Source organism: Dermochelys coriacea, chromosome 4, assembly GCF_009764565.3.
Source record: "Dermochelys coriacea isolate rDerCor1 chromosome 4, rDerCor1.pri.v4, whole genome shotgun sequence".
NCBI classification, from domain to species: Eukaryota; Metazoa; Chordata; order Testudines; family Dermochelyidae; genus Dermochelys; species Dermochelys coriacea.
In genome coordinates, this window is record NC_050071.1 from 82,677,023 (window position 1) to 82,703,542 (window position 26,520).

Genomic DNA, 26,520 nt, shown 5'->3' on the forward strand with positions numbered 1-26,520 from the left:
AATTAGTTATTCTCTACAATAATGTTCTTTTAATGTTGTTTTTATAATTACTTCTCAGGCATAAGGTTTAATCTTCAAAAGATTGTTCCATGCTGAGTAGAATATTCGTTATGTATTTGTTCTCTCTAGTAGACCTATAAGGGTGATGGAAATGATGTTTCCATTTGGGAACATAGGAATTGCCATACCTCATCAGAGCAGTGGTCCATCAAGTCCAGCGTCCGGTCTCCAAGGGTATGTCTACATTGCAGTGGGGAAGGTGCTTCCCAGCTCTGGTAGACAGATGCACTAAAAATAGCAGTGTAGCCAGAGGCAGCATGTGTGACAGTTTGGGCTGGCCATCCGAGGGCATACCCAGGGGTTCTGGGTAGGTTTGTACTTAGGCAGTTCATCCAAGATACTGCCCATGCTCCCCTGGGCTACATTGCTATTGTCTATCTGAGCTGGGAACCACACTCCCCGCTGTAGTCTAGACATACCTTAAAAATGGCCAGCACCAGATGCTGCAAGAAACCTTTTATTGGAGATTTATGGAATAACCTGCCATTATGAATATTTCATCTGAACGCTCATCAGTAAAGTGTTTGGTTTAGACCATGAAGCATGAGAATTTATGCTGTATTAAAATAGAAATGATCCTGTGTATTGTAACCGTGGATGTTCTCTCTGTCTCTCTGTTTTAATTGTACTATACTTTTGGGCTCAGTGATATCTAGTGGCAATGAGTCCACAGAAGAACCATGCACTTTCATCTTTTTGTCAGTTTTAAAATTTGCCTTTCAATTTTGTTTCCCCATGTCCTGGTATTATGAGAGAGGGTAAATAGGAGTCCCTGTTTACCTTCTCAATACCATTCAATATTTTGTTATACCTCTACCATGTCCCCCTTTCATTTGTCTCCTCTCAGAACTAAACAGATCAGATCTCTTCTCATATGGAAGTTTCCCCATGGCTAATTTTGCATTTCCTGTTTCTTGAGCCCAGTCTGTTTCTGCTACGGTTTTTAAGACAAGGTTCTAAGAACTACAGTGTTCCAGATGAGGGAATTCCATTGATTTATTTAATGGCATCATAACATTTTTTAGTATTTTCTATCATATTCTTCATACATCCCACACTGGTTTGTTATTTTTTCCACTAGCTAATATTGTCTGCTAATGTTGAAAATTCTCGGTCATCTAGCTATTCAGTGATTCTTTGTCAGGGAGAATTCACTTGACCTTTCCTTGTTTATTATTTTCTAGGAAAAGTCAGACCAAAGAGGCTGGCAGTTTTTTGAGTGACAATTCAGTAGTTGATTATAGGTGTGGAAGATTGCATCTGTTCCATCTTCGGTGTCACAGCTAAATCCATGTCTCAATAATATTCAGTCCCCTGCTTAAATAGTCATACAATTCTAGTACAAGCCTATTAATCTGCAGTACAAGGGTATGTTTGCATCTCAATTCTTTGCCTTCGCAATTATTTTGGAAAAATGGATTAGGTTCCGTGTATGTCAATGGGAGTGACTAGAAAATAAGCTTTTTATTCAACCTTGTCCCTAAGGGTGTGCTCTGAACTATAATAATTTATTCTATACAGCTATAGTTTAAAAATATTGTATTTCTATTTGTACAGGTATAGAGAAAAGATAGGGCAAGGGATTGAAATGGGGCAAAGGTAGGCTTTGCTTAATATAATTAAAAATAAACAATAGATGAAGCATAGTTTGTTTAAAATGTTTCTTTGCTGAACATTGTCCCTGATATTTTATACATTTCTGATATAGTAAGTAATGACTAAAGATGTATTGTAATTTCAACTGAAATTCTGGTTCCCTTCTAGGCAGGAAGAGCAGCCAAGGCCATTTTTACTCCATCCATGCTTGAGGAACTCTGACGAAGAAGTAAGATTCCTGCAATCATGTTCTCAAATTCTGGTGTATTGTCTCCTACCCTCAAAGGATGCCCAGTCTCTCAGCTTGCGCATAGTCCTTGCAGACATACTTGCAACAAAAGGTAGATTATAGATCAGAAATAATTAATGACTTACCTACTACAGTATTAGTGATTACAAACCATTTAATATACTTGTTTTGATATCACATTTTAAGTTCTAAAATTAAACTTCTGTCATAACCTGCACATGCAGAGACTGGTACAGTTAGTATCTTATAGATGTACATGAGACACTTAAAAATTCATAACATTAGCTGATTAAGGATAAGGCACTGAGCTCTCTTGTGCTGATTTAGCAAGGCATTTCATTATGTGTTTAAGCACATGAAGTCAATAGGGCTACTCACCTGCTCAAAATTAAGCCTATGCTCAAGTGCTTTCCTGAGTTGGGGTCAGAGTGCACCTTGTATCATGGAGCCATTCCATCCTCTTAGTCTGTCCTAGAGGAAACCAAAACTTTAGCATTCTACTCTGCAGTGACCTTCTGGAGAGCATTTGGGTGGTCCTAGACTTTTATACCTTACTCAGATAAGTAAAATTCTAGACTAAGGATGTGAACATGACTGAAGCATGATATAAGATCTAAAACCTCCCCCAATAACTATTCATTTATTTATTGAGAATTTTAGTTTTTTTTATGAAATGCAGTTTTAATTGGATGATGAAACCACTAATCACTCTGTCCTTTTTTGAATTTGGAGTTGGGGACAATTTTTGATACTGCAAAGTCCCAAGTAATCCCCAAATAGTACAGTTCCTTTTTAATTCCTAGTTCTGCACCTTCCTAGACTCTCTAATGTGTAACGTTCTCTGAGATACACAGGAAGAAGAGTGGAAACAGACACCTGAAATGTTTCAGTTTAGGTTCAGCTGCTTTAACATGTGTAAACTTTTTAATAACCTGAATTTCCAGTTTCCTCAATCCTAATGACATCTTACAGTAATGGATAGAGAAAATAAAAAGTTTAGGAGAATGGCAAACTTCAGTCTAAAATGAATGATACACTATGTAATCTGGGAATTACGTAGTAATTCCTTGGAATTTTATCAACCTGCTTTGTTTTAATTTGTGTCCAAAATGTTACACTGAGTTTATGTTTGAGTTTGAAGATGACATTTGCTCTTTTGCACAGTGATTTTGTTTTTAAATTTCTTCTCCCAGTACTAAAGCCAGTGGTGGAGCTGCTGAGTGATCCAGATTATGTCAACCAAATGCTGCTCAACCAGATGGAGTACAGAGAACAGGTGAATGAGCAACACAAGAAAGCCTACACATATGCTCCTTCTTACGAGGAGTTCATCAAGCTCATTAACAGCAACTCTGACGTTGAGTTCCTGAAACAACTAAGGTATCCGATGTTCATTTATAGAATGTTCAAAACTAAGCATGCTTCTCCTTCCAGTCCATTGCTGAGACCCGAGTGAAGTGTGATTTCAGTGAAGTGCAGAGAGGAAATATAAGCCTTAACATTTAATAAAGCTCCAAAATAAGCTATTTTCCCTTTAGTCAGCAGGAAATATTAAAATTATTCCATTATAACTGGCTAGTATATATTAAAGTCTCTTCAATCATTTAAAGACATATAGGAACCTTGTATGCAGCATGCCCCTGATCAGAAGAGTCAGAGAGAAATAATGTGTTGACTTTCCATTACTATGTAATGTCTTTTTAGTAAATTGCATCTCTAACAAATACATCAAGTACTTCCTTTTGGGCTGGCCAGTTCTGTAATGTGACGTTTAGGGACTGGGCTGTAGTGTGTGTGACGATCTCCTAGGAGGTTTTGAGGAATTCATAGAGGCAGGTGACTCCCAATCATTCCCTCTTGAATATATCTCAGGTTCTGCGTTTGGAGGCCATCATTTAACTCCTATAGAACTAAATAAAATAAGATCTTGTATGGAATGAATATTCCCTTCCTTAGTGTTCTGTGCTGTGATACCAAGGCACCTATCTAATATTCTTCCTTAATACCTTCCCATTTTTTCTCTCCCTCTCCTTCCCAAAACTTGGAGCATGGCTTCTCTTTTCACCTATTCCTTCCCTCTTCCTTCATGATGCAAGATAATTCCCATGTTCCTAACCTACTTGTAAGCACCAGAAGAGGGATCCCCACAAAGGGCCAGCAGTCTCCCACTTGCCTAGAACAAATGCCTATTCCAGGTTTCATGTTAGTTCTTGCCCATCTGATGTGCCTCCCTTTTGTTGCTTTCTGTCTTGAGGAAAGAGTTGGGAATCACTAGCAAAGGTAAATGGGTTATGTTGGAACTGCATGGTGTTCCTGGCATTGGGGAGGGTGTCAGGCTGCATCTTTGGCATTTCTGGTTTTGCAACCTGTCACACCTCCCAGTAGCCAGATGTGTTTCCCAGCACGATTCTGTGTATCAGTACCGCCAGGTGCTGGAAATAAGCCAGTTCCCAGGTGTCCTCAGACCACGAATTAGCAAGTTTCCTAAGGGTATCGTCACTGTCATCATTGCCATGAATCTTTCTTTTTTTTTTTAATGTCCAGATTTTTAAACCAATTGTCACAACTTGTAGCCTACAAGTGATTCTCTGACTACACCAATAAACAAGGCTGATGGTAAAACTAGGTTAACACAACAAGTCGCCCTGCAAAGATGGAAAGAATATTATGAGTCCACATGTAACCATCCTGAAGCAACTTGATGTCCAGATCTGGATGCATTCGCAATAGATGCAATCCCTGGCTCTGAAATTTGTGGAGATGCACCTGTGTTGGAAGAGATTTGCTCAACCATATAGAAACTGCGAAGTGGGCATGCTGGTGGACCTAACAACACAACACCCAAACTTTTAAAGTGTGCCATTGAGCCTGTTACGCCAACTTTTTGTCCAGACTTGGACTACTGGGAAGATACCAGCAGAGTGGGAGGAAGGGACCATTATCCTGCTCTATAAGGGGAAAGGTCCATGCACTGAATATTGTAGCTATAGGCCAATAACTCTACTCTCTGTCCCTGGAAAAGTCTTTGCACATGTCCTACTCACCTGGCTCCTTTCCTTGTGAAACACCATTGCCCAGAGCAATAGTGCTTCATTTTTGGCTATATACAATGGATGCTATACTTACCATTGTCTTTTTTTCTGAGATCCATTATGAATGTAACTGGCCTTTGACAGCAGCATATGTAGTCTTAAAGGCAGCTGTCGATTCTGTCACTAGAACTGCCTTGTGGAAGGCCTTATGGGGCATCAGTGTTCCCAACATCCTTCTGACGCTAATTCAAGTTCTGCATAATGACTCAGAGCATGAATAAATTGGGGGTCCCATAGTCTTACAGGTGTCACAGGAGATCTGGGCTGAAATAGGGATGAGTCCTGGACCCAGTCCTGTTCTGCTGTGCAATGGATTGGCTCATTGAGCATATCTCTGCAAATGTAGGTATAAGCGTTGGTTTAATCTCTTTTAATGACCTGGATTATGCGGATGATGATGTCTTCTTTGGTCAAGATGCAGATAGTCTCAAAGACACACTAGAGAGCTTCCAGCATTTGGGAGCTGCTCTTGGATTATGAGTTTCTTGGATAAAAACAGAAATCCTGAATGTCAGTGCAAAAGTTTCAGAGTAGCAGCCGTGTTAGTCTGTATTCGCAAAAAGAAAAGGAGTACTTGTGGCACCTTAGAGACTAACAAATTTATTAGAGCATAAGCTTTCGTGAGCTATAGCTCACTTCATCAGATGCATTTGGTGGAAAAAACATTTTCCACCAAATGCATCCGATGAAGTGAGCTGTAGCTCACGAAAGCTTATGCTCTAATAAATTTGTTAGTGCAAAAGTTGCAATACAAGTCATGTGCTTCCAGACAAAATGTGGAAGCAGTAGATGATTTCATCTATGTAGGCAGTAAACTATCATCTGATGGGTGCAGCCAACCAGACATCCTAAGGAGAGTTGGTTTAGCCATCTTAGCCATGGAGGGCATGCGTAGGGTCTGGTGCCCCCCCCAAAAGGTGAAACTATGTACAAAAGTACGGATTTATCAAACCTGCATACTTTTGATTCTTTTATATGGATCTGAAAAAATGGATGTTGCTTAAAACAAGACATCAGGAGGCTGGAGGCATTTAATGTGCATTGTCTGTAACAGCTACTGGGTATAAGATGGTTTGACTTTATCTGAAATAGGGATGTATCAGTGAGAACTGGCCATCAGAGTACTGAAGTCATCATTGGCTGCTGCTGGCTGGTCTTTTTTGGTCATGTTGTATGTCTCAGAAGCAAAGTCCGAGCATGTCTGTCTTCAGAGCTCAGAATCAAGGTCAGGAAAGGACACTGCCCAGTCATGCGGTCAGCAATTAACTGGGCTTCACCAGCTCAGCAATACCCTGTAGAACTCTTAGATGCCTAGAATAGAATGTGTGGTCTTGGACACTCAGTGCTATAGACCTCCTCTGTCTAAACATCATGTTGTTGATTATCTCCCCTTTCCTGGAACTTGCACCCTTTTCTGCCCTAATTTTTTCTGAATTACTTTTGTTTAATATTGGGTAGCACATTTTTTCTTCTGCACTTGCACTGGTGCTCCTATAGCAGAAGCTAGCCATTTTTGTTTGTGCTTTAGATTCTCTCTGCCATTCCCATGGAGTGAGCAACCCCTATCTGCTTAAGATAAGGACATAGTCGTCAAGTGACAACCACAGTGAATAGAAGCGTTACTTTGAAATGACTAAAGTGGGGTTATAAATGCACAAGGGGTGATGCCTCCAGAGGTGGATTTCAGGATATGGCCCTACTGGACAAATACACTGCTTGACCCAATAGTAGGGCCGAGGTTGTGGGGAAATGGAATGACTGGAGAGGCAGAGTTAACCCGCTTTCTGCACACAGGTACCCATGTGCTTGCTGTACATACGCATACACCCCTTATGCTGGGTTTTTCTAAGGGATTCCCCCTCTCCTCCACTAGGGCTGTTAAATTCAGGGGGTTCCTCTCCCGCTTCCCTTCTCTGCTGGGATTCTTGAGAATTCCTCCATACGCATGCCGTATGCCTTGTAGCAGTGGCTTCAGTAGGGTGGAGGATGGTTGCTGAGGGATCCAGCAAAGGGAGCTGTATCTTCCCGTGCCCATAGAGCCCTCTGCAGGGGAAGAAGAGCTAGTGTTTCTGTCTCTGGGCAGTCATCAAAAGTGGAGGTGAGAGAGGAGATTTGTCAGCAACTGAGGATGAGAATGGGATGGAGACTGAGGTGTTCGGGAGCAGCCCTAGGGCAGGCTATATGGCTCTCTTAGGTACTTCTGTGGCCCCCTGGTAAGGAAGCACTGTTATCTCAATTTTACAGATACAGAGATAACTGTGGCACAGAGAGACTAAGCAGTTTGTCCCAGGACACACTGGAAGCATTTGGAGGAGTAGGAAATAGAACTTGGGTCTCCCACTTCCCAGGCCCGCATCCTAACCACTGAACCATCCTTCCTCTCTCATCCTCATAGCACAGCCAGTGTGAGAGCATTAACGTGTTGGAACACTGCAGAAGCAGCTTCCATGAGGGTGTGGGTCCTGATCTGTGATTACTGAACACACCTCCTGTTAGATCCATCCCCATCAGTCAATGTGCTTGGGTCTGAATAAACAGCTTTTCTTTTTTGTTCTCTCCATTTCCACACCCTGCTCTGAAACAACTTATATTTTCCAAAGAGGAAAATGCATTAGGTGAGAGAGTGAAATGATTTTGTTGCTTGGCTACATATTATTCATGTGCTGTAAAATTTGCTCTTTATTCCGGGCCAGCATGCTGTGGTACCGACAGTATAAATTACCCCTTGTTAGACTGTTGGAAACCTAAATAGACATAAGGTCAATTAGTGTAATAACACTAATGGAGCTGCTTGTTTCTGTTGAAACCTAATCCTTTTGTTGTTGTTCTGGTACAATTAATGTGCACTGTATTCTCTACTAGCTCTCTAGGTCCCTTTAAATTGTAATATCAGAAGGCAAATTTGCTGAATGAAGTACTGTCTTTTGTCTACATTTGTATGTTCACTTTCCAGTCTACAGAGTGGTGAACTTATATCGAGCTGTGATCTCGTAAGCCCCAAGCAAGGTTGGGTATGATCAGAACCTGAATGGGAAGCCTCCAGGAAAATCTCAGGATTCTTGCAAGGACCTGGTGTTTGTGATTCAGCAGGTGATACTGTTTCCTCAGGATCTGTGTAATACCAGTACCCTCGCTTGGTGTCCGAGTTATGCTGTGCTACTGGAAGTGCAGTTTCCTTGCTATGTCTAATTTATCTGTCTGTTTCCATACCTGTGGTGTGTGAGCATCTGTGGAAGAGACTCTTGTGGCCATGTAAAGATTCAGTGGCACATTTTTCAGAGTAGGGTAGTGACTTGCCTGTGAATGTTCTAAGGGTTGAGGTTGGGGAAACCACACGAAGCTGTCTCTGTGGATGAAAGTAAATGACGTTTCGTAGTATATTTAGCTAATAAACCACAGGAAAGTATAGAGGAGAAGGGAAAATAAGCTCTTGAATGCTTACAACTAGGAACAAAAAGAAAAGGAGTACTTGTGGCACCTTAGAGACTAACAAATTTATTAGAGCATAAGCTTTCGTGAGCTACAGCTCACTTCATCGGATGCATTTGGTGGAAAAAACAGAGGGGAGTGCATCCGATGAAGTGAGCTGTAGTTCACGAAAGCTTATGCGCTAATAAATTTGTTAGTCTCTAAGGTGCCACAAGTACTCCTTTTCTTTTTGCGAATACAGACTAACACGGCTGCTACTCTGTAACTAGGAACAAGTTACTTTGCAGTGGGGAGAATTTTTCTGATTACCTCCCTCTAACAAATAAATCTCTGTATCAACCCTAATTTCCTGATCAAATTCCTATCTGGGTAATAGCATTCTGCTCACCTAAAATTCCCTGTATCCCATAATTTTAGTTGGAGAACACGCTTCATTCCTTGTCCTAGAATGATGTGTAGCATTTCTCTGCACTTTTTTTTTAGGCTGTTAATCCACAAAGGTCAAAGTGACAAACTTTTCATTTTAGTTTTGTTTATATTTGAAAATAAGCTAACTGAGATCGCCTTTTGGTAATCTCTAAACCATCTGATTTAGATAGTAACAGTTTTATAGTTTAGACTTGGCTATTGAGGAGAATTATCCTAAGAAACTATAGTTAGTGAGAGACTCAATATTCCTTTGAAACATCCAAATGGTGGTTTGTCATTGGAGAATTTAATTACTTCCCATTTCCTGAGATCAAGATGATATATCACTGGACTGAAGGAAGTCTCCAGGTATTGATAGATAATTCCTCAGATTCTTAATTCTCACTATAGTCAAAGTAGTTCCAATTCCTAATACAAGTGGTATCCTCCATAATATATGTGGATACACAACTTTCTTTTTCTGAAATCTCACCGGACTTTCTGTGTGATTTATTAACAAAGTTTTGATAGGACTTAAGGTGATTGGAACTGGGTACTTATTGTTTGGGTAGGTGGGAGGATCAAGAGCTGGGAAGATTGAAAAATGAGGCAAGCAGTAGGGAAGGGGATCATAGTGCCTGGGGTTTGGTCTGACCCAATACAACCACTCTTATGTTCTTAGCAAGAGGGTTAAAAAGCTGGATGGGGGTTGGATGGGCTTGAAATCATTTATTGGTAAGTGTGCTAATCTTCATCATTCTACATAGCTGATGGGATTTCCCTTGTAATAAATCAGTTTATGCTGCTAGTATTTTCACTCCTTAGTTATGCAACATGGACAATAGCTTATGCACAAATTCATTCACAGCGAGGCCCCTTGAACCTTATTTTCTATCCAAAAAGACAAGAGTCCATACAGAAATTGTGACTGGGCCTACATGCCCTAACCCAGAGCTGACTGGGAAAATGTAACATCCTTAGAGATGGGATCATAGCTGCCTGCCCACACTGTGGAGATGTGCAAGATGATAGGGCTGTCCCCACTTTTGGAGAGTTAATTTTCCAGGACACTAGAAAAAAGCAAGTGTGGTTTGGAATTTGGGGGAGAGGGCTGGAGCTTGAGAGGCAGACACTGAGGCCAGGTGGCTTTTCTCCTTTTTCCTTCTGGAATTCTCTGAGGGCCATATAGCCATTTGGGATTCTGTAGCTATAGAATGCCTAAAGAACTTATACCTGGCCATTAAAGAATAGGATTTTTTTTCTTTACAATAAAACATATCTCCCAGATTTTCAAAATATATCAGGGTATGAGGAACTTTGTGCATGAATCCCCTACTGGCCCAACCTTCAGAGAGGCCTGTCAAGGTTGTCTTTTCTTGTAATTCACTTGGTCAGCCTCTGCCTAAAGAATGGATAGACAAAGAGAAATCCTTGATGGCCTCTCAGCGAAAGATACTATGGACAGTTTAAAAATAAGATGGGTCATTCCACATTCAAAACCATCAAATGTCAAACAGACATACCTGCCAGGCCATTAGTAATCTGTTGGGACAAAAACAAAAGCCCAGAGAGCAGAGTGCACTGTTATAATTCATATAGCTAGATTTCATAACCACTTATAGAAGCCTTTAAAAAAAATTTCTACCTCACGTGAGTGCTTGGGGGGTAGGTATGTGACAAATTTCTGTTGCCAATCTACCGCCGCGTCAGGTAATCAGGCTGACGCCACAGGATTGTTTGGGGGGAGATGACGAAACACACCAAGTGTCTAAATTTTAAAGCTTTATTAATAAAATAATAAAATAACAGCAGAGAGTGCTGGGAACACATCCATGTCACTCAGGGAAAAAAAGCATTAGTGCCCTAACCCACTTTCATACTCACACACGCACTACCTGAGACTGACCAGGCCTGGGTGTAATGTTAGAAGAAGAGGAGAGGAAGGGTGGACGGGAGTGGTGTCCGGGGCCCAGGTCATCCGAGGATCCGCTGTTGATCTCCGAGTTGCTCCAGCTCTCAGGAGGGTTTTAAGTCCTGGGCTCCTGGGAGTGGGGTGGGGGGGCAGTAATTCCACTCAGGGCCCTCTGCTTCTGGTGCCTTTTGTGCCAGTCCAAACCGGCTTGCTGTGGCCTCCTCGGTTTCCCAAAACATCCCGGCTCCAGAGAGTTTGTTTTCCCTTCTATTGGCCTTCACTGTCGCTGTCTCATTTGCTCTCGCTGTTCTTGCTGCTATCTCTGCAGCTCTGCTCAACTTAGTTCTCCTCTTCTCACGGCTGGGCAGCTGCTGATTTCTCGTCAAGCCCATGACCTTGGGCCAGGGCCAGGGTCTTATCTTCACACTGAGCTAGCTGAAGTGTTGAGTTAACCTGTTCTCTGCTCTTCTTCTTCCCCCCCCCCCAGCCTCTCGTATTCTGCAAAGGAAACTTCCACTCTCCACTCACACACCTTTGACCCTCCCCAAAATGATTTGCGATACTTGCAACAGTGTTAGCCACATACAATGCTGATCTGCCTTCCCCAGAGACTCCCTGAGGAAGGGGGCCATTGGGGTGTGACAGATAGATTGTTCAACTCTTCAAAAGGTTAATGAGTGGCATTAAAAATATAACAGAAACTTTTAAAAATCTCTTAAAGAACAGTCACTTCCCTAATATTTGCCAATAAGCACAGTAGTGCTAATGTGAGGGTGGAAAGTAATTCTTTAAATGTCTGTTAGTGGGTTTTTTAGTATTATTATTATTTTTATTGGAGTAACGTTGTTTTAAAGCCAAGTGTATAGAGAAAGTTAGATATAATTTGTAGGGAGTGGTAGATTTAATGGCTATAGCCTTTTGTTTTTAAAGTGGGAGTGGGGTATCTTTTTATTATTTATTTATTTTATTATGTTAAAGGCAACTGTGGGTTTTGTGGATTAGGAAGATATCCAATTAGAACTGTTTGGACAGTTTCTTTAGTATTCTCCTGCACTGCCTACATAAATTGGCCTTGATTGGAAGGTTATGTTAAAGCCTTCTCTATAAGTGTGTAGTTGACAATAGCCAATGTGACAAAGCCATGCCCTTCACAACATTTCCACATCCTCTACATGAAATATTTGTCGTTCTTAAATCTTATTGCTGAGATTTTGCATCTTGACAAGAATTCCCCATTGGCTTATCTTTAATACAAGGAGTCTTGTATTAAAAAGGCCAACTCTTTTTTTTTTTCTTCTCCTTCAACTTATCTGAACTTTCTTAGGTCTTACATTATTCTGTGTTTTGTTTGTACATGTTTTCTTTAGAGTTCTTTTTAAACAATAGAAGAACTTTGTTTCGTGTTGTTAGTGTTTGAGAGAGACTTTTCAAGTCGTAGTTTATTAGTATTAATAATATACATTTTAGTTCATAATTGGTTCCCTAGTGAAAACTTGCTCTCTTGTTATGCAGACACATCCCTTTGGTTTCCATAAGTGGAAAAACGTAAGAATGGCCATGCTAGGTCAGAACAATGGTCCATCTAGTCTACTATCTTGTCTTCCAGCAGTTGCTGGCAATATTCCCTCTAATTTTTCCCATGCATTGGTGGAATGAATTTATCTGCACCAATATGGATGTGATGTGTGGCGGGAGTGAGACCAAGGGGTTTGGAGTGTGGGACGAGGCTCAGGGCTGGGGCAGAGAGTTGGGGGTGTGGGCTTTGGGGTGAGGCCAGGGATGAGGGGTTCAGGGTGCGGGAGGGGGCTCAGGGCTAGGGCAGAGGGTTAAGTGAAGGGGAGCGAGGGCTCTGGCTGGGGGCGTGGGGTCTGGGGTGGGGCTGGGGATGAGGGATTCAGGGTGCGGGATGGGGCTCAGGGCTGGTGCAGGGGGCTGAGGCCTCTGGCTGGGGGTGTGGGCTCTGGGGTGGGGCTGGGGATGAGAGGTTTTGGGTGAAAGTTACTCAGGGCTGTGGCGGGGAGAGAGGCACACCCCAAACTCTCCCATCACCAGCCCCCACCACACCCCACACTCCAGTGTGCAGTGTGCACACCCACGGGCCCCTTGGTGGCCACCTGCACGGCTGTGCAGGCACGCACCTTAGAGGCAACGTAGGTGGCCAGTGCCAGATGCTTCAGATGGAATGAACTGAACAGGGCAATAACTGGGTGATCCATTCCCTTCCATGCAGTCAGCATCTGGCAGTTAGAGGCCTACAAACACCCAGAGCATAGTCACTGACTGTCTTGGATAATGGCAATTCATGGACCTATCCTCCATGAATTTATCTGGTTATTTTTTGAACCCAGTTATGCTTTTGGCCTTCACAACATCCCCCTGGCAATGAGTTTCATAGGTTGACTGTGTATTATGTGAAGAAGTACTTCCCTTTGTTTTGTTTTAAACCTGTTGCCTATTAATTTCATTAGGTGACCCTTGGTATCTTTTTTGAGACGAGGTGACCAGAAATGCATGCAATATTCAAGGTGTGAGCGTACCATGCATTTTATAGTGGCATTATGATATTTTCTGTTTTATTATCTCTGTCTTTCCTAATTCTGTTAGCTTTTTAGATTGCTGTCTCACATTGGAAAGATGTTTTCACAGAACTGTCCACAATGACTCCAAGAACTCTTTCTTAAGTGGTAATAGCTAATTTAGACTCCATCAATTGGGATCAGGGTGGATTTGATTTAAATCATGATTTAAATCACTAGTCAGGAAGACTCGATTTAATCATGGATTTCTACATAAAAGTGCGTTTTGTTGGTTGTTATAACCTTAATATATATTCTTCACACCTCAGAGATATATGTAGGTTTCATTTTTAGAAGGTACATGCTATACATTTTTAAGTGATTTATTTTGAAAACTTTTCAGATTAGTTTTACAAATATATCTGTAAATGAATAATTGTTTGGTTATTTCATTTACCAAAGGTAATTGAAGCAGATATTTATGAAGTCTTTGGGAGGTGAACTATCTCCAAGTCAACAGCTTAATCATTAATATTTGGAGGATTTTCTTGCCGTGCTGTATTAGGAGGAGAACATCACCAGACAGACATTTACATTGTTTTATTTAACTAAAACAACAACGTTATGTATTCTGGATTTTTTCTTCAACAGCAAACATATAATGTTTTAACAAAACAAGCATATGAAATTTGAATTTAGTTAAACATTCAAGTTTTTTAAAATCAGGTTTGTTTTTGTTAAAATTGTTTTTAACTAAAATAGTTAAATGAAATATTTAAAAAAAAACAAAAATTAAATAGATTATGTCAGCCAGGTCAACATGAGAAATTTAAAATACTGGCTTCTGCAGCTAACTCAGTCATCTTCACCTTCATTTTCCTGTTTGTTTGTAATCTGGAAAACAAAAACAAGCTTTCCTGCTTTTTCATGTCCCAATTTCTCAATTTGGAATAAATTAGTCCAAAGGAAGAAAATATTCTTTCTACACCAGCAGAAGAAGCTACTTCTGTTAAAAGTGAGATTATCACTTCAACAGTCTCTGAATCAGAGTGCTTAAGTGACTTCCACCAGTTCACTGTAGTGACTTTCTTTAAAACATCATCAGTAAACAGATATTTCTTGAATGGTTCACCCTTAGCTCTGAAGTTTATTATAGTTGGCATTCTGGAGAGATGATTGCTGGATGTCCATGTCGTAGCCAACTCCTCTTGATCAGCAGTTAGGGTTTGACCCTGGTACTAAGTATTGAGAATATTTGCAAGAAAATGAGCTGGAGATAGTGCTTGTCCCATTTGTTTTTTTAATGCTTGTAATTTAACTCTGTCATTGCATTTTTTTTTTTAAGATCTCACTCAGTTCCTTCCAAATTTCAACAGCTAAAACAGCTATTTCCCTGCATTTTGTTCCAGGCTACAGAAATAGGCTTCAGGGTACTCAGCATGTGTTCAACATTTCTCTTAAGCCCAATGCTGAGAACTTTGGCGGTGACAGTGCCATCTATTTTTTTCATGATTTTGTTCACAAACTGCCATCAGATCAGGCCAGTTCTTGACCTAGTGCTCAAAACAGTCCACTACTGAGTTCCATCGCACATTTTGTGGGGGAGTTAGCTTGGTTCCTCCCACTTTTTTCAGAGCAGCTGCTGCAAAGTGGTTGTTACAGAAGTATTTTGCAATTTCAAGAACATTAGCCTTAATTTATGGAACACTGAAGTCTTTGGCTAGGAGGTGCATCAAATGAGCACTGCAACCGTAAGTTATTAGCTTGGGACTCTCTTCTAAACGGCTTTTCATCTTGGATACATTTGCAGTATTGTCTGTGACCAAGCTGCATACTAGACATTTGAATTTATTTTCACAGTTTGTTATAGCTTTTACTGCTACTTCTTCTAAGTGTTCTGCTGTGTGTGCATTTCCAGATGCATCAATTGTTTCTATAAGGAAGACATTCCCTTCGATCGTCACACAAGCACATACAACAGGATCATTGTGGACGTTGCTCCACCCATGAGGACTCAGGTTAACAATTTCACCCTCTAAACCTTTTGCACACTGCTCAGTTTCTTTTTCATACACTTTATCCAGCAATTTTCCTGTGACATCTGCTCTGTTGGGTGGACTGTATCCTGTCTTAATGACTGAACCATGTTAATGAAGTGTGGGTTCTCAATCATACGGAAAGGAGAGTTTGTTGCATAAAGAAACTGGTTAATTGATGAAAAAATTGCCTCTTTTTGTAATCTGCTGGTTCTTATCACAAACTTATCTATGGTTGTTTCTGGGTGCTGGAATTTTTTTTTTTCTTTTTGCTACTTTGTGGTTATGTGACATACATTATGTGACTGAAACCCTATCATTGGCAGATAACTCTGAAACTTTAGAAAATGATCATCTTGAAGGTGGATAGTCTTCAGAATCCTGTATGTTGAGGATGGATTCTCCTAAACAAAATAAGTCAATGTGGTTATTTAATTATTATTACCATACCGCTCATTTAGTATTACTCATTGCATTCACTGACACTCAGTACTACTTTAAAGGGGAAATTGTAAAAGGAAGATCTGCCTCTTTCAGCTATTTATTTTTTATCACAACCTTATCTGAAATTATAGTACCATAGAGTAACAACTATATTTTTTTGCTCAAACATGAGAATTCAAGAATAGTCCAGAAGGAAGATCGGCAGTTCTTAAGAAAAAAGTATGAAATAAGAAAGTTTACCAACCTGAAGATCCTGCATGTTCAGACATATTCCTTTCATCATCTTCAACACCGCGTCTTCCTGAGGAGGAACACTTCTCATGATGTCGTTTCATTTGGCAACAAGGCCTTGCATTTCTTTGTTGCACTGTTTGCATTTTGAACGCATGCCTGTCTTACCCACAGGTAGAGGAGCTTCATTAAAATATTCCCAAACTGGGTCTTTTTTTACAGCCTGCTGCCATCATAGGTTTTCCCTTCTAGGGAGAGAAGGGTATGGTAGATCTCAAATCAATGAAGACTACACTCAGAAAGACCTCAAGACTTCTGGAATATGCTGCTCAAACAGTTTCAGTTTTGTTTCTACTGCCTGTCCCTCCCCTCTCACATTTTATCTCCAGACTTTTCCTTGTCCAGATCTATTCTGAAACCAACAATCTTCTATTTATTAAACGTTTTGAAGCTTTGCACTTTTAGAGAGAGGTAAAGGATTGATTCTGTGTTCGCAAATTTGCAGAGGGACAGTAGGGTTGAGGTCTGTTATTTCTCACCTCGATGTATTATTTATTTAATTATTTAAAACATTTTTGCTGTTAAGAAGCATGTTATCTCTGGAGACACAAATCCACAATTTGAGAACTGCAAAATGAAGCATCTCTGATGGTATCTTCTAGACTAAGCACTGAGTCCCATTGGGTAGATAGAAAGATTAACCTAAATAATCTATACAGAAGTCCCTGGAACCTCCATAAAATTGGGTCCCTAATCCATGAACTATTGGAACTCATTTACAAAACTTTTCTTAAACATTACATGACTATAATGCATCCTAATTAACACTATCTTTAGGTAAAAAGAAAAGGAGTACTTGTGGCATCTTAGAGACTAACAAATTTATTAGAGCATAAGCTTCTGTGAGCTACAGCTCACTTCACGAAAGCTTATGCTCTAATAAATTTGTTAGTCTCTAAGGTGCCACAAGTACTCCTTTTCTTTTTGCGAATACAGACTAACACGGCTGCTACTCTGAAACCTATCTTTAGGTAGTTTTATATAAAATCTAAAGCATTTTATCCATTTTATAAAATCTGATTAAAATAAAAAAAATCCGATTTTTTTTAAATCATTGATTTTTTTTTTTATCCACACTGGTTGGGATTATATTTTCCAGTGTGCATTACTTTGCACTTTTCAACATTGAATTTCATCTGCCATTTTATTGTCCCGTCACCCAGTTTTGTGAGATCCCTTTGTAATGCTTTACAATCAGTTTTGGACTTAACTGTCTTGATCACTCTTTCATCCACCTACCTATGTCTGCTGGAGAACTGGAATACCTTCCTTGGGCTTCAGCACTGGGTATGAAATATTGAAGGTTTCCAGAGCAGAAGATCATGTGACTTTGAAGGATAGCTACCTTCCAGTGCTACTTGGTTATTTTGCGGAAAGTTTTGACTCCTGTTTTTGTGAAGTAGCTACAGTATTTATGTCCTTATTTCCTTTCATCAAGGAAAAGGGTCTTACAGAGAAATTTTCTTCATAAGGATGTGAAAACCTGAAGAGAAAATATAAAATATATACGTACAGTAGATCATGACAATGTGACCTATACTCTTTGAAAATCCCTTCTCCCCAAATTTAAGGTAATGGGGAAAGTTGAATGAGATTGCAGAGAATAGGGAAGGAAAGGAGAATCCTTACATATAAGATCTGAAACCATAGGTAGTAGTTTTATATAGTGCCGTAAGTTTTTGTGAGATAAAGAGGTTGAATGAACTAGAAGTGGCTGAGAATGAAAGATGATAAAGGAAGCGGATGGTTAATTTTCCCTCTGATTAGCAGCTGTGATAAAGGTAGAGCAGTATCAGAATTATTATTTTATTTATTTGTGTAGCACCACGGATTACTAAATGCTAAAACTACTACTACTACTAGGTGCTAAAACATAGACTGCAGCCCCTGCCACAAAGCTTATTGTCTTGCTTTAGAAGTGATGAGAAGAGTAAGGATAGCAAACAGCAGGGGAAGGGGATTGAAGCACGGAAAACAGGGCTAACAGCAACGTGAGTCTATGATCACACAGTTTACAGCATGTGCAGCTCTTTTTTTAAAAAACGAAATGGAGTAAGCTAAAAAGAACTGAAAAATAATTGACTCACTTATGCATTAGTTTATTTTATTCTCAATTACCTAGACAATTTAATTTTTTCTTGCCACTTTAGTCCTATTAGGATTGCTTAGATGCTTTTCACAGCTTAGATATTCTAGGCATCATAGCAATTCTAATAGTTAGGACTAGAGTGGGAGGAAAAAAATAACTTATCTGGGTAATTGGGAACCAAGTATGTTATCTGGGGAACTAATTTGGCCGTCATTTACCATAGTATCTGAGCACTCTCAATGCTTAATGTAGTTATCCTCACCGCACCCTTGTGTGGTAGAGAAGTGCTGCTACCTCTATTTTATAGAGGAGGAGCTAAGGCACAGAGAGAGACTAAGTGACTTTCCAAGGTCACACAGGAAGTCTGTGTTATAGCAAGGAATTGACTCTAGTCCCAGACTAGCAGGGTGACCAGTGTACCATTCTTCCTCATAGGTATTTTGAAAAGCATATGCTGTTGAGTGAAATCAACTGGGATAAAGTAATGGCAGAAAAAGTACAATGCAATATGGAAGGTGTTCAAAAATAAACTAATGCGTAAATTTACAGGAGCCATAAAAACTTATTAGGCACATTTTCTTGGAATGTTAGAAAAGGTCAGAAACAATCAGTTAATCCTCATCTGTTCCATTCCCTTACTCTGCCACTCTTATAGGAGCATGTCTGTCTCTGATGTGGGGGATTCTCTTTTCTTAGCAGAATTTGTTCATTATGCCTGGGCAGCACATTGTATTTCCCTTTTCAGCAGGTTTCTCAGTGACTTACAGTTTACCCGCTGATTTGAGTAACCTTGAATCTACTACACCTCATTCTGTACATTGACTTTGTATAAAGTAAAAGATTTTGGTTTTAAAGCCTTAAAGGATACAGACCCTGATGGTATCATCCTTACAGCTACCTGAGCTCCTTCCCCTTTGAACACTACAATTACAAGTTACATCACCTGGCAAGTCTGCCTTTGCTGTAGGAGGCCTTTGCACATGGAACTCTCTCCTGAAATCTGTCTCAGTTTTACAATGAAATCTTAATTATTCCCTCGGGCATGTTTTTAATTTCATCACTCTGCCAAGTTTATTACATTTCAATCTCACTCTGTTTGCCAACATGACTTTGTTTCACCTTTGAATTTTAAGACCATGGTTTTGTATTACACTTTCATTAATTTTATTAAGTTTTTAAGCACCTGTCATGCAGTATCCCAAGGGTTTCAGTGGAGACAAGGGGACATCCTAATTATTGCTGGGTTTTTTGGATAATTTTCATTTTTTGTTTGTTCCATCTTTGAGAATTCTCTTCTCCCACCCTGTTTCCAGACACACTCTCCCTCTGAATGGGAATGTGAGTTCTACATTATTACTTCTAAAAGTGTGCAATGTGAAGAGCAAATTATAAAAGATCATCTTTTATCTTTTTTTCTCCCCTCTTAAAACTAGGTATCAAATCGTAGTGGAAATAGTTCAAGCAACCACAATCAGCAACTTTCCCCAAATGAAAAGACAGAAAGGTAAGCATGCATTCTATTAGGAGTTAAGGCTTCATATTTAATAAAATAAACAAGATATCCGAATGTAAGACATGTACATAGCTGGGTTTGTGTGCACAGCTCCTGGACAGGTTTTGAGAATGTGCCTTCCAACATTTGATTTTAATGTTCCAGTTTTCACACACTTTGTTTTACTTGTTCAATTGTGGTTAAAATTTACTGTTATAAAATATATACGTACAGTAGTTTTTGTTGTGTGGTGTGTCGTTGCTGGTGTGTATTTGCTTCAGGTTGGGGGGCTGTCTGTAAGCAAGGACTGGCCTGTCTCCCAAGATCTGTGAGAGTGACGGGTCATCCTTCAGGATAGGTTGTAGATCCTTAATGATGCGTTGGAGAGGTTTTAGTTGGGGGCTGAAGGTGATGGCTAGTGGCGTTCTGTTATTTTCTGTGTTGGGCCTGTCCTGTAGTAGGTGACTTCAGCGTACTCTTCTGGCTCTGTCAATCTGTTTCTTCACTTCAGCAGGTGGGTATTGTAGTTGTAAGAATGCATGATAGAGATGTTGTAGGTGTTTGTCTCTGTCTGAGGGGTTGGAGCAAATGCGATTATATCGTAGAGTTTGACTGTAGACAATGGATCGTGTGGTGTGATCTGGATGAAAGCTAAAGGCATGTAAGTAGGAATAGCGGTCAGTAGGTTTCCGATATAGGGTAGTGTTTATGTGACCATCGCTTCTTAGCACCGTAGTGTCCAGGAAGTGGATCTCTCGTGTGGACTGGTCCAGGCTGAGATTGATGGTGGAATGGAAATTGTTGAAATCATGGTGGAATTCCTCAAGGGCTTCTTTTCCATGGGTCCAGATGATGAAGATGTCATCAATGTAGTGCAAGTAGAGTAGGGGCATTAGGGGACGAGAGCTGAAGAAGCATTGTTCTAAGTCAGCCATAAAAATGTTGGCATACTGTGGGGCCATGTGGATACCCATAGCAGTGCCGCTGATTTGAAAGTATACATTGTCCCCAAATGTGAAATAGTTATGGGTGAGGACAAAGTCACAAAGTTCAGCCACCAGGTTAGCTGTGACATTATCGGGGATACTGTTCCTGACGGCTTGTAGTCCATCTTTGTGTGGAATGTTGGTGTAGAGGGCTTCTACATCCATAGTGGCTAGGATGGTGTTTTTAGGAAGATTACCAATGGATTGTAGTTTCCTCAGGAAGTCAGTGGTGTCTCGAAGATAGCTGGGAGTGCTGGTAGCGTAGGGCCTGAGGAGGGAGTCTACATAGCCAGATAATCCTGGTGTCAGGGTGCCAATGCCTGAGATGATGGGGCATCCAGGATTTCCAGGTTTATGGATCTTGGGTAGCAGATCGAATACCTCAGGTTGGGATTCCAGGGGTGTGACTGTGCGGATTTGTTCTTGTGCTTTTTCAGGGAGTTTCTTGAGCAAATGCTGTAGTTTCTTTTGGTAACCCTCAGTGGGATCAGAGGGTAATGGCTTGTAGAAAGTGGTGTTGGAGAGCTGCCTAGTAGCCTCTTGTTCATATTCCAACCTATTCATGATGATGAAAGCACCTCCTTTGTAAGCCTTTTTGATTCTGATGTCAGAGTTGTTTCTGAGGCTGTGGATGGCATTGTGTTCTGTACGGCTGAGGTTATGGGGCAAGTGATGCTGCTTTTCCACAATTTCAGCCTGTGCATGTTGGCGGAAACACTCTATGTAGAAGTCCAGTCTGTTTCGAATCACATCAACCACACTATCAGAGACTCGTTCACCTGCGCATCTACCAATGTGATATATGCCATCATGTGCCAGCAATGCCCCTCTGCCATGTACATTGGTCAAACTGGACAGTCTCTTCGTAAAAGAATAAATGGACACAAATCAGACGTCAAGAATTATAACATTCAAAAACCAGTCGGAGAACACTTCAATCTCTCCGGTCACTCGATTATAGACCTGAGAGTGGCTATCCTTCAAGAAAAAACTTCAAAAACAGACTCCAACGAGAGACTGCTGAATTGGAATTAATTTGCAAACTGGATACAATTAATTTAGGCTTGAATAGAGACTGGGAGTGGATGGGTCATTACACAAAGTAAAACTATTTCCCCATGTTATTTCTCCCCCCCTCCACTGTTCCTCAGATGTTCTTGTCAACTGCTGGAAATGGCCCACCTTGATTATCACCACAAAAGGTTTTCCTCCTCCCCCCCCCTTCCTGCTAGTAATAGCTCATCTTACGTGATCACTCTCCTTACAGTGTGTATGGTAAAACCCATTGTTTCATGTTCTCTGTGTGTGTATATAAATCTCCTCACTGTATTTTCCACTGAATGCATCCAATGAAGTGAGCTGTAGCTCACGAAAGCTTATGCTCAAATACATTTGTTAGTCTCTAAGGTGCCACAAATACTCCTTTTCTTTTTGCGAATACAGTCTAACATGGCTGCTACTCTGAAACCTGTCATTTTACAGAGATAGATACTATTAAAGTTTTTCAGGTTACATTAAAAAAACTAACAAACTAGGGCTGTCAAGTGATAAAAAAAAATTAATCGGGATTAATCGCACAATTCAGAAAATTAATTGGGATTAATTGTGCTGTTACACAATAATAGAATACCATTTATTTAAATTTTTTTTGTTTTCTACTTTTTCAAATATATTGATTTTAGTTACAACCTAGAATACAAAGTGTACAATGCTCACTTTTTATTTATTTTTATTAGAAATATGTGCACTTTAAAAATAAAAAGAAATAGTATTTTTCAAATCACCTAGTACAAGTACTGTAGTGCAATCTCTTTATCATGAAAGTTGAACATACAAATGTAGAGTTAGGTCCAAAAAAAGAAACAGTATAAAACTTGAGAAGTCTACTTAGTCTTACTTTTTGTTCAGCCAATCACCCAGACAAAGAAATTTGTTTCTATTTATGGGAGATAATGCTGCCCACTTCTTGTTTATAATATCACCTGAAAGTGAGAACAGTCATTCTCCTGGCACTGTTGTAGCCAACATCTCAAAATATTTATGTGCCTGGTGCGCTAAATATTCATGTGTCTTTTTGTGCTTCAACCACCATTCCAGAGGGCATGCATCCTTGCTGATGCTGGGTTCTGTTCAACAACAACTACATAGCATTGTGGACTGACACATGTTCATTTTCATCATCTGAGTCAGATGCTACCAGTAGAAAGTTGATTTTTTTTTTTGCTGGTTCGAGTTCTGTAGTTTCTGCATTGGAGTGTTGCTCTTTTAACACTTCTGAAAGCATGCTTTACGCCCTATCCCAATCAGATTTTAGAAGGCACTTCAGATTCTTGAACCTTCGGTTGAGTGCTGTAGCTATCTTTAGTAATCTTACATTCGTACTTTCTTTGCATTTTGTCAGATCTGCAGTGAAAGTGTTCTTAAAACAAACATGTGTTGGGTCATCATACGAGACTGCTATAATATGAAATATGTGGCAGAATGTGGGTAAAATGAGCAGGAGACATAGAATTCTCCCCCAAGGACTTCAGTCGCTAATTTAATGAATGCATTATTTTTTTAACGAGCATCATCAGCATGGAAGCATGTCCTTTGGAATGGTGGCTGAAGCATGAAGAGGCATACAAATGTTTAGCACATCTGGCAAGTAAATACTTTGCAATGCTGGCTACAAAAGTTCCATGTGAATGCCTGTTCTCACTTTCTGGTGATGTAAATAAGAAGCAGGCAGCATTATCTCCCATAAATGTAAACAAACTTGTTTGTCTTAGCTATTTGCTGAACAAGAAGTAGGACTGAGTGGACTTGTAGGCTCTAAAGTTTTACATTGTTTTGTTTAGGAGTGCAGTTATGTAACAAAAAAGATTCTATATTTGTAAATTTCACTTTCACGATAAAGAGATTGCACTACAATACTTGTATGAGATTAATTGAAAAATATTATTTCTTTTGTTTATCATTTTTCCTGTGCACATATTTTAATAAAAATATAATATATAATAAAAAATAATAATATAAAGCGAGCACTGTACACTTTGTATTCTGTGTTGTAATAGAAATCAATATATTTGAAAATGTAGAAAAACATCCAAAATATTTAATACATTTCAATTGGTATTCTGTTTAATAGTGCGATTAAGACTGTGATTAATTGCAATTAAGACTGTGATTAATCATGATTAATTTTTTTGAATTAATCGCGTGAGTTAATGCCAGTTAATCGACAGCCCTAAAACAAATCCCATCTCCCCATATAAATGATGAGATTCAAGAATGTGGTTCCTGATAGACAGAATGTACATAATTACCAAGTTGTAATTTTGCCTTGGCCAATGCTCCTATTACTTTTTAGTTTATATAAATATATCTAATCTAATAATCTACTATTCTAGGGTCCCTTAACTCAGGAATTTACTGAAAATACCTATGCACTGTATTGTGGATTAGAACTACAATGATAAACTAAGTAATAGTTAAACCTTCTAAGTCAAGTCTAGTTTTTTTCCTCTCCCTTTAATTTTCTTTTGTGCAGTTGGTTCTGTATTTTATTTGAAGTTTTGTTATTTCCTATTGTTTAAAAACAACTGCTACAACAATACTCTTTACCAGCCAGCAGCATGATGGGGTAGAATGTTGAGGCTCTAGCCTTAATTCCTAATTTAGGTCAACAGCAGTTTTGATTTCCTATAGCAACCTTAGAGTTGAACTACTGGTAAATATCCTCAGTTTCTGAAAATTTTCTAAGGTGGAAGTTTTGTTAGAGGAAATGTAGTTGTATACTTCTGCAATTCTCATAATGTTGCCTTCTTCTGCAGGCTTATCGTTTAACCCCACATACCAGCTTTCTCACAGTCAATATGATTTAAGGTTTCACAGTTCATAACCATTTTTTCAATTATTCTTGAAAATATTGACACACAGTGCACTAGTTTGTAACTATTGTAATCCAACTAAAGCTAGAATAAACTTCAAGTTCTACATCTGTTTTAGTTAGTCTCCTAAGGGTTTCTTCCTCCAAATTATGCAGGGTCAACTAGCTGGAGCTGACCTTCAAAGGACATGGTCAACAGGTATAGGGTTCAAATTTTGTTTGTTTTTAAGGTGGGCAGGAAATTATTTAAAAAAGCAAATATAATGTGTTTGTTAATTTCAGTGAAAACAGTTTAAAGAAAAACACCATTACCTTATGAACCTGATCAGAACAGTTTAGTGCTAAGCTGCACCTGTGCCCTAACAAGTGTCCTGGGTGTGTCCCAGGACATCCTTGGTGACTCCTCCTTGCCGCCTGCCCTCCCCACAAATCTCATTCAGGAAGCTCCTGGCTCTGTATTCACTCACAGCTCTTAACTTAGATTCTTAGTCCTACTGGTAGCTGTGAACTCCCCTTCCCTCCTCCTCTGAGGACTGCCACAGCCCTTATTGGAGATGGCTAGGTTTGCTTCTGCAGGAGTGCAATTTCTTTGCTACTTGGGCATCTGTAGCAGCAGCTGTAAAGGCAGAGGACTGGAACAATTAGCACCACATGATCAGTGAATGCTCCAAAGACCAATCAATTGCAAGTGTTTTGCTAATACGTTATGTCAGACATTTTGCTAGTACATGACAACATAAAGAAAAATTGACCAGCCTGGTTTAATTATGCAGCTGATTGAATAGCAAAAATGAACAGACAATATAACAAATGAAAAATGGGCGTTAGACTTCTAAAATTCTTTTGTTGTTAATAATGTGCTGTTAGTACCATTTGTTGCCCAGATAGCTTGGTGACAGGGTGGTTTTATTAAATAGATAGAGCACTGTAACTTTTAAAAGATTTTTATCCTGTCATTGTTCCTACTAAGCTCTAAGCAGTGAAACATCGTCTGTGATATTATTTCTTTTCAGGTTCATGTTTCTTGAATCTTCTGCAGTTTGAGTTCAAATCATGGCAGGGTAGATAGGAACATATACTGCTTTTGATTTATTTTAAGTAGTGAAGTTTTGCCTTCAAGTCCTAATGTGACTACCATAGGGGCAAATATATCAGTGGTTTGAGATGTAGGAACACTTTGAGAAGTTCAGTAATTCACAGTAGTGATGCCTGTTGTGGATGATTTAATTTACATGGCCAGGAGAGTTATTAGTAATTACTAAAATTTAAGTGACAAGAAACCTAATGTAGCATCAAATGCTTTCTGAGGTGTTGACTTTTTCTTTTTGCATCGTGCAGCACACTGAATAGATGTTGTAGTTTTAAACACTTGCATTGCAGGTTACTTTCCTCATTTTCCCACAGACAAACTTGCTGAATCTGATTTTACACTCGTCTGCTGCCTAATTGCTCCTCCTCCCCCCACAACAAAATAGTCAGAGGGTTGCAACTATGACTGTTGGAGGGGGAGTGCTTTTTGGCTCATCTTGCGTTCTGTATGCTGATTTTTGGACTATGCTCTTCTCCACTGCAGCTTGTGCTCAGATCAAAGAATTCCCATCTTTCTTCAGTTAGTGTCAGTTGTAAAATTCTCTCATCACTATGTCTTTCGATAGCAAGTGATTGTTTACTGAGAAAGCATCAGGTCTAATTTGGTCACGAATTTAGATTTAATAAAATTCAGTTTTTAAAAAACCTAAGACTGGTAGAAATGTTTCTGTGAAATTCTGCTTCTTTTATTTTAATCCTCGCAGAAACATTTCTAAGGCCATGTCTATACTACGAAAGTACTCCCATTTTACAGAAGTCGATTTTTGGAAACAGATTATATAAAGTCGAGTGCATGCGTCCACACTAAGCACAGTAATTTGGCAGAGTGCGTGCACAGTACCGTGGTAAGTGTTGACATTCTGAGCAGTGCCCTGTGGGTAGCTATCCCACAGTTCCCACAGTACCTGCTGCCCATTGGAATTCTGGGCTGAGCTCCCAATGCCTGATGGGGCCAAAAA

At 39.7% G+C, this 26,520-nt stretch overlaps 1 protein-coding gene and 1 long non-coding RNA gene across 7 annotated transcripts in view; one reads left to right on the top strand and one right to left on the bottom strand.

Annotated features, from left to right (window-relative positions):
- Positions 1 to 26,520, top strand: part of SNX25 (sorting nexin 25) — a 180,155-nt gene that overhangs the window by 76,366 nt on the left and 77,269 nt on the right. For 5 of the 6 annotated variants that reach the window (XM_038398924.2, XM_038398923.2, XM_038398921.2 and 2 more), the window contains 3 exons: positions 1,825 to 1,997; positions 3,100 to 3,286; positions 19,557 to 19,627. In XM_038398924.2, the coding sequence (XP_038254852.1) occupies positions 1,825 to 1,997; positions 3,100 to 3,286; positions 19,557 to 19,627 (431 nt within the window). The remainder of the gene's footprint in view (positions 1 to 1,824; positions 1,998 to 3,099; positions 3,287 to 19,556; positions 19,628 to 26,520) is intronic. The other variant, XM_038398925.2, reaches the window with a different exon arrangement.
- LOC119854466 lies at positions 1,821 to 11,468 on the bottom strand. Its single transcript, XR_005292495.2, has 3 exons — positions 10,742 to 11,468; positions 2,285 to 2,377; positions 1,821 to 1,984 (listed from the first exon to the last, which is right to left on the bottom strand). It is a non-coding gene; the product is annotated as an uncharacterized LOC119854466 (long non-coding RNA).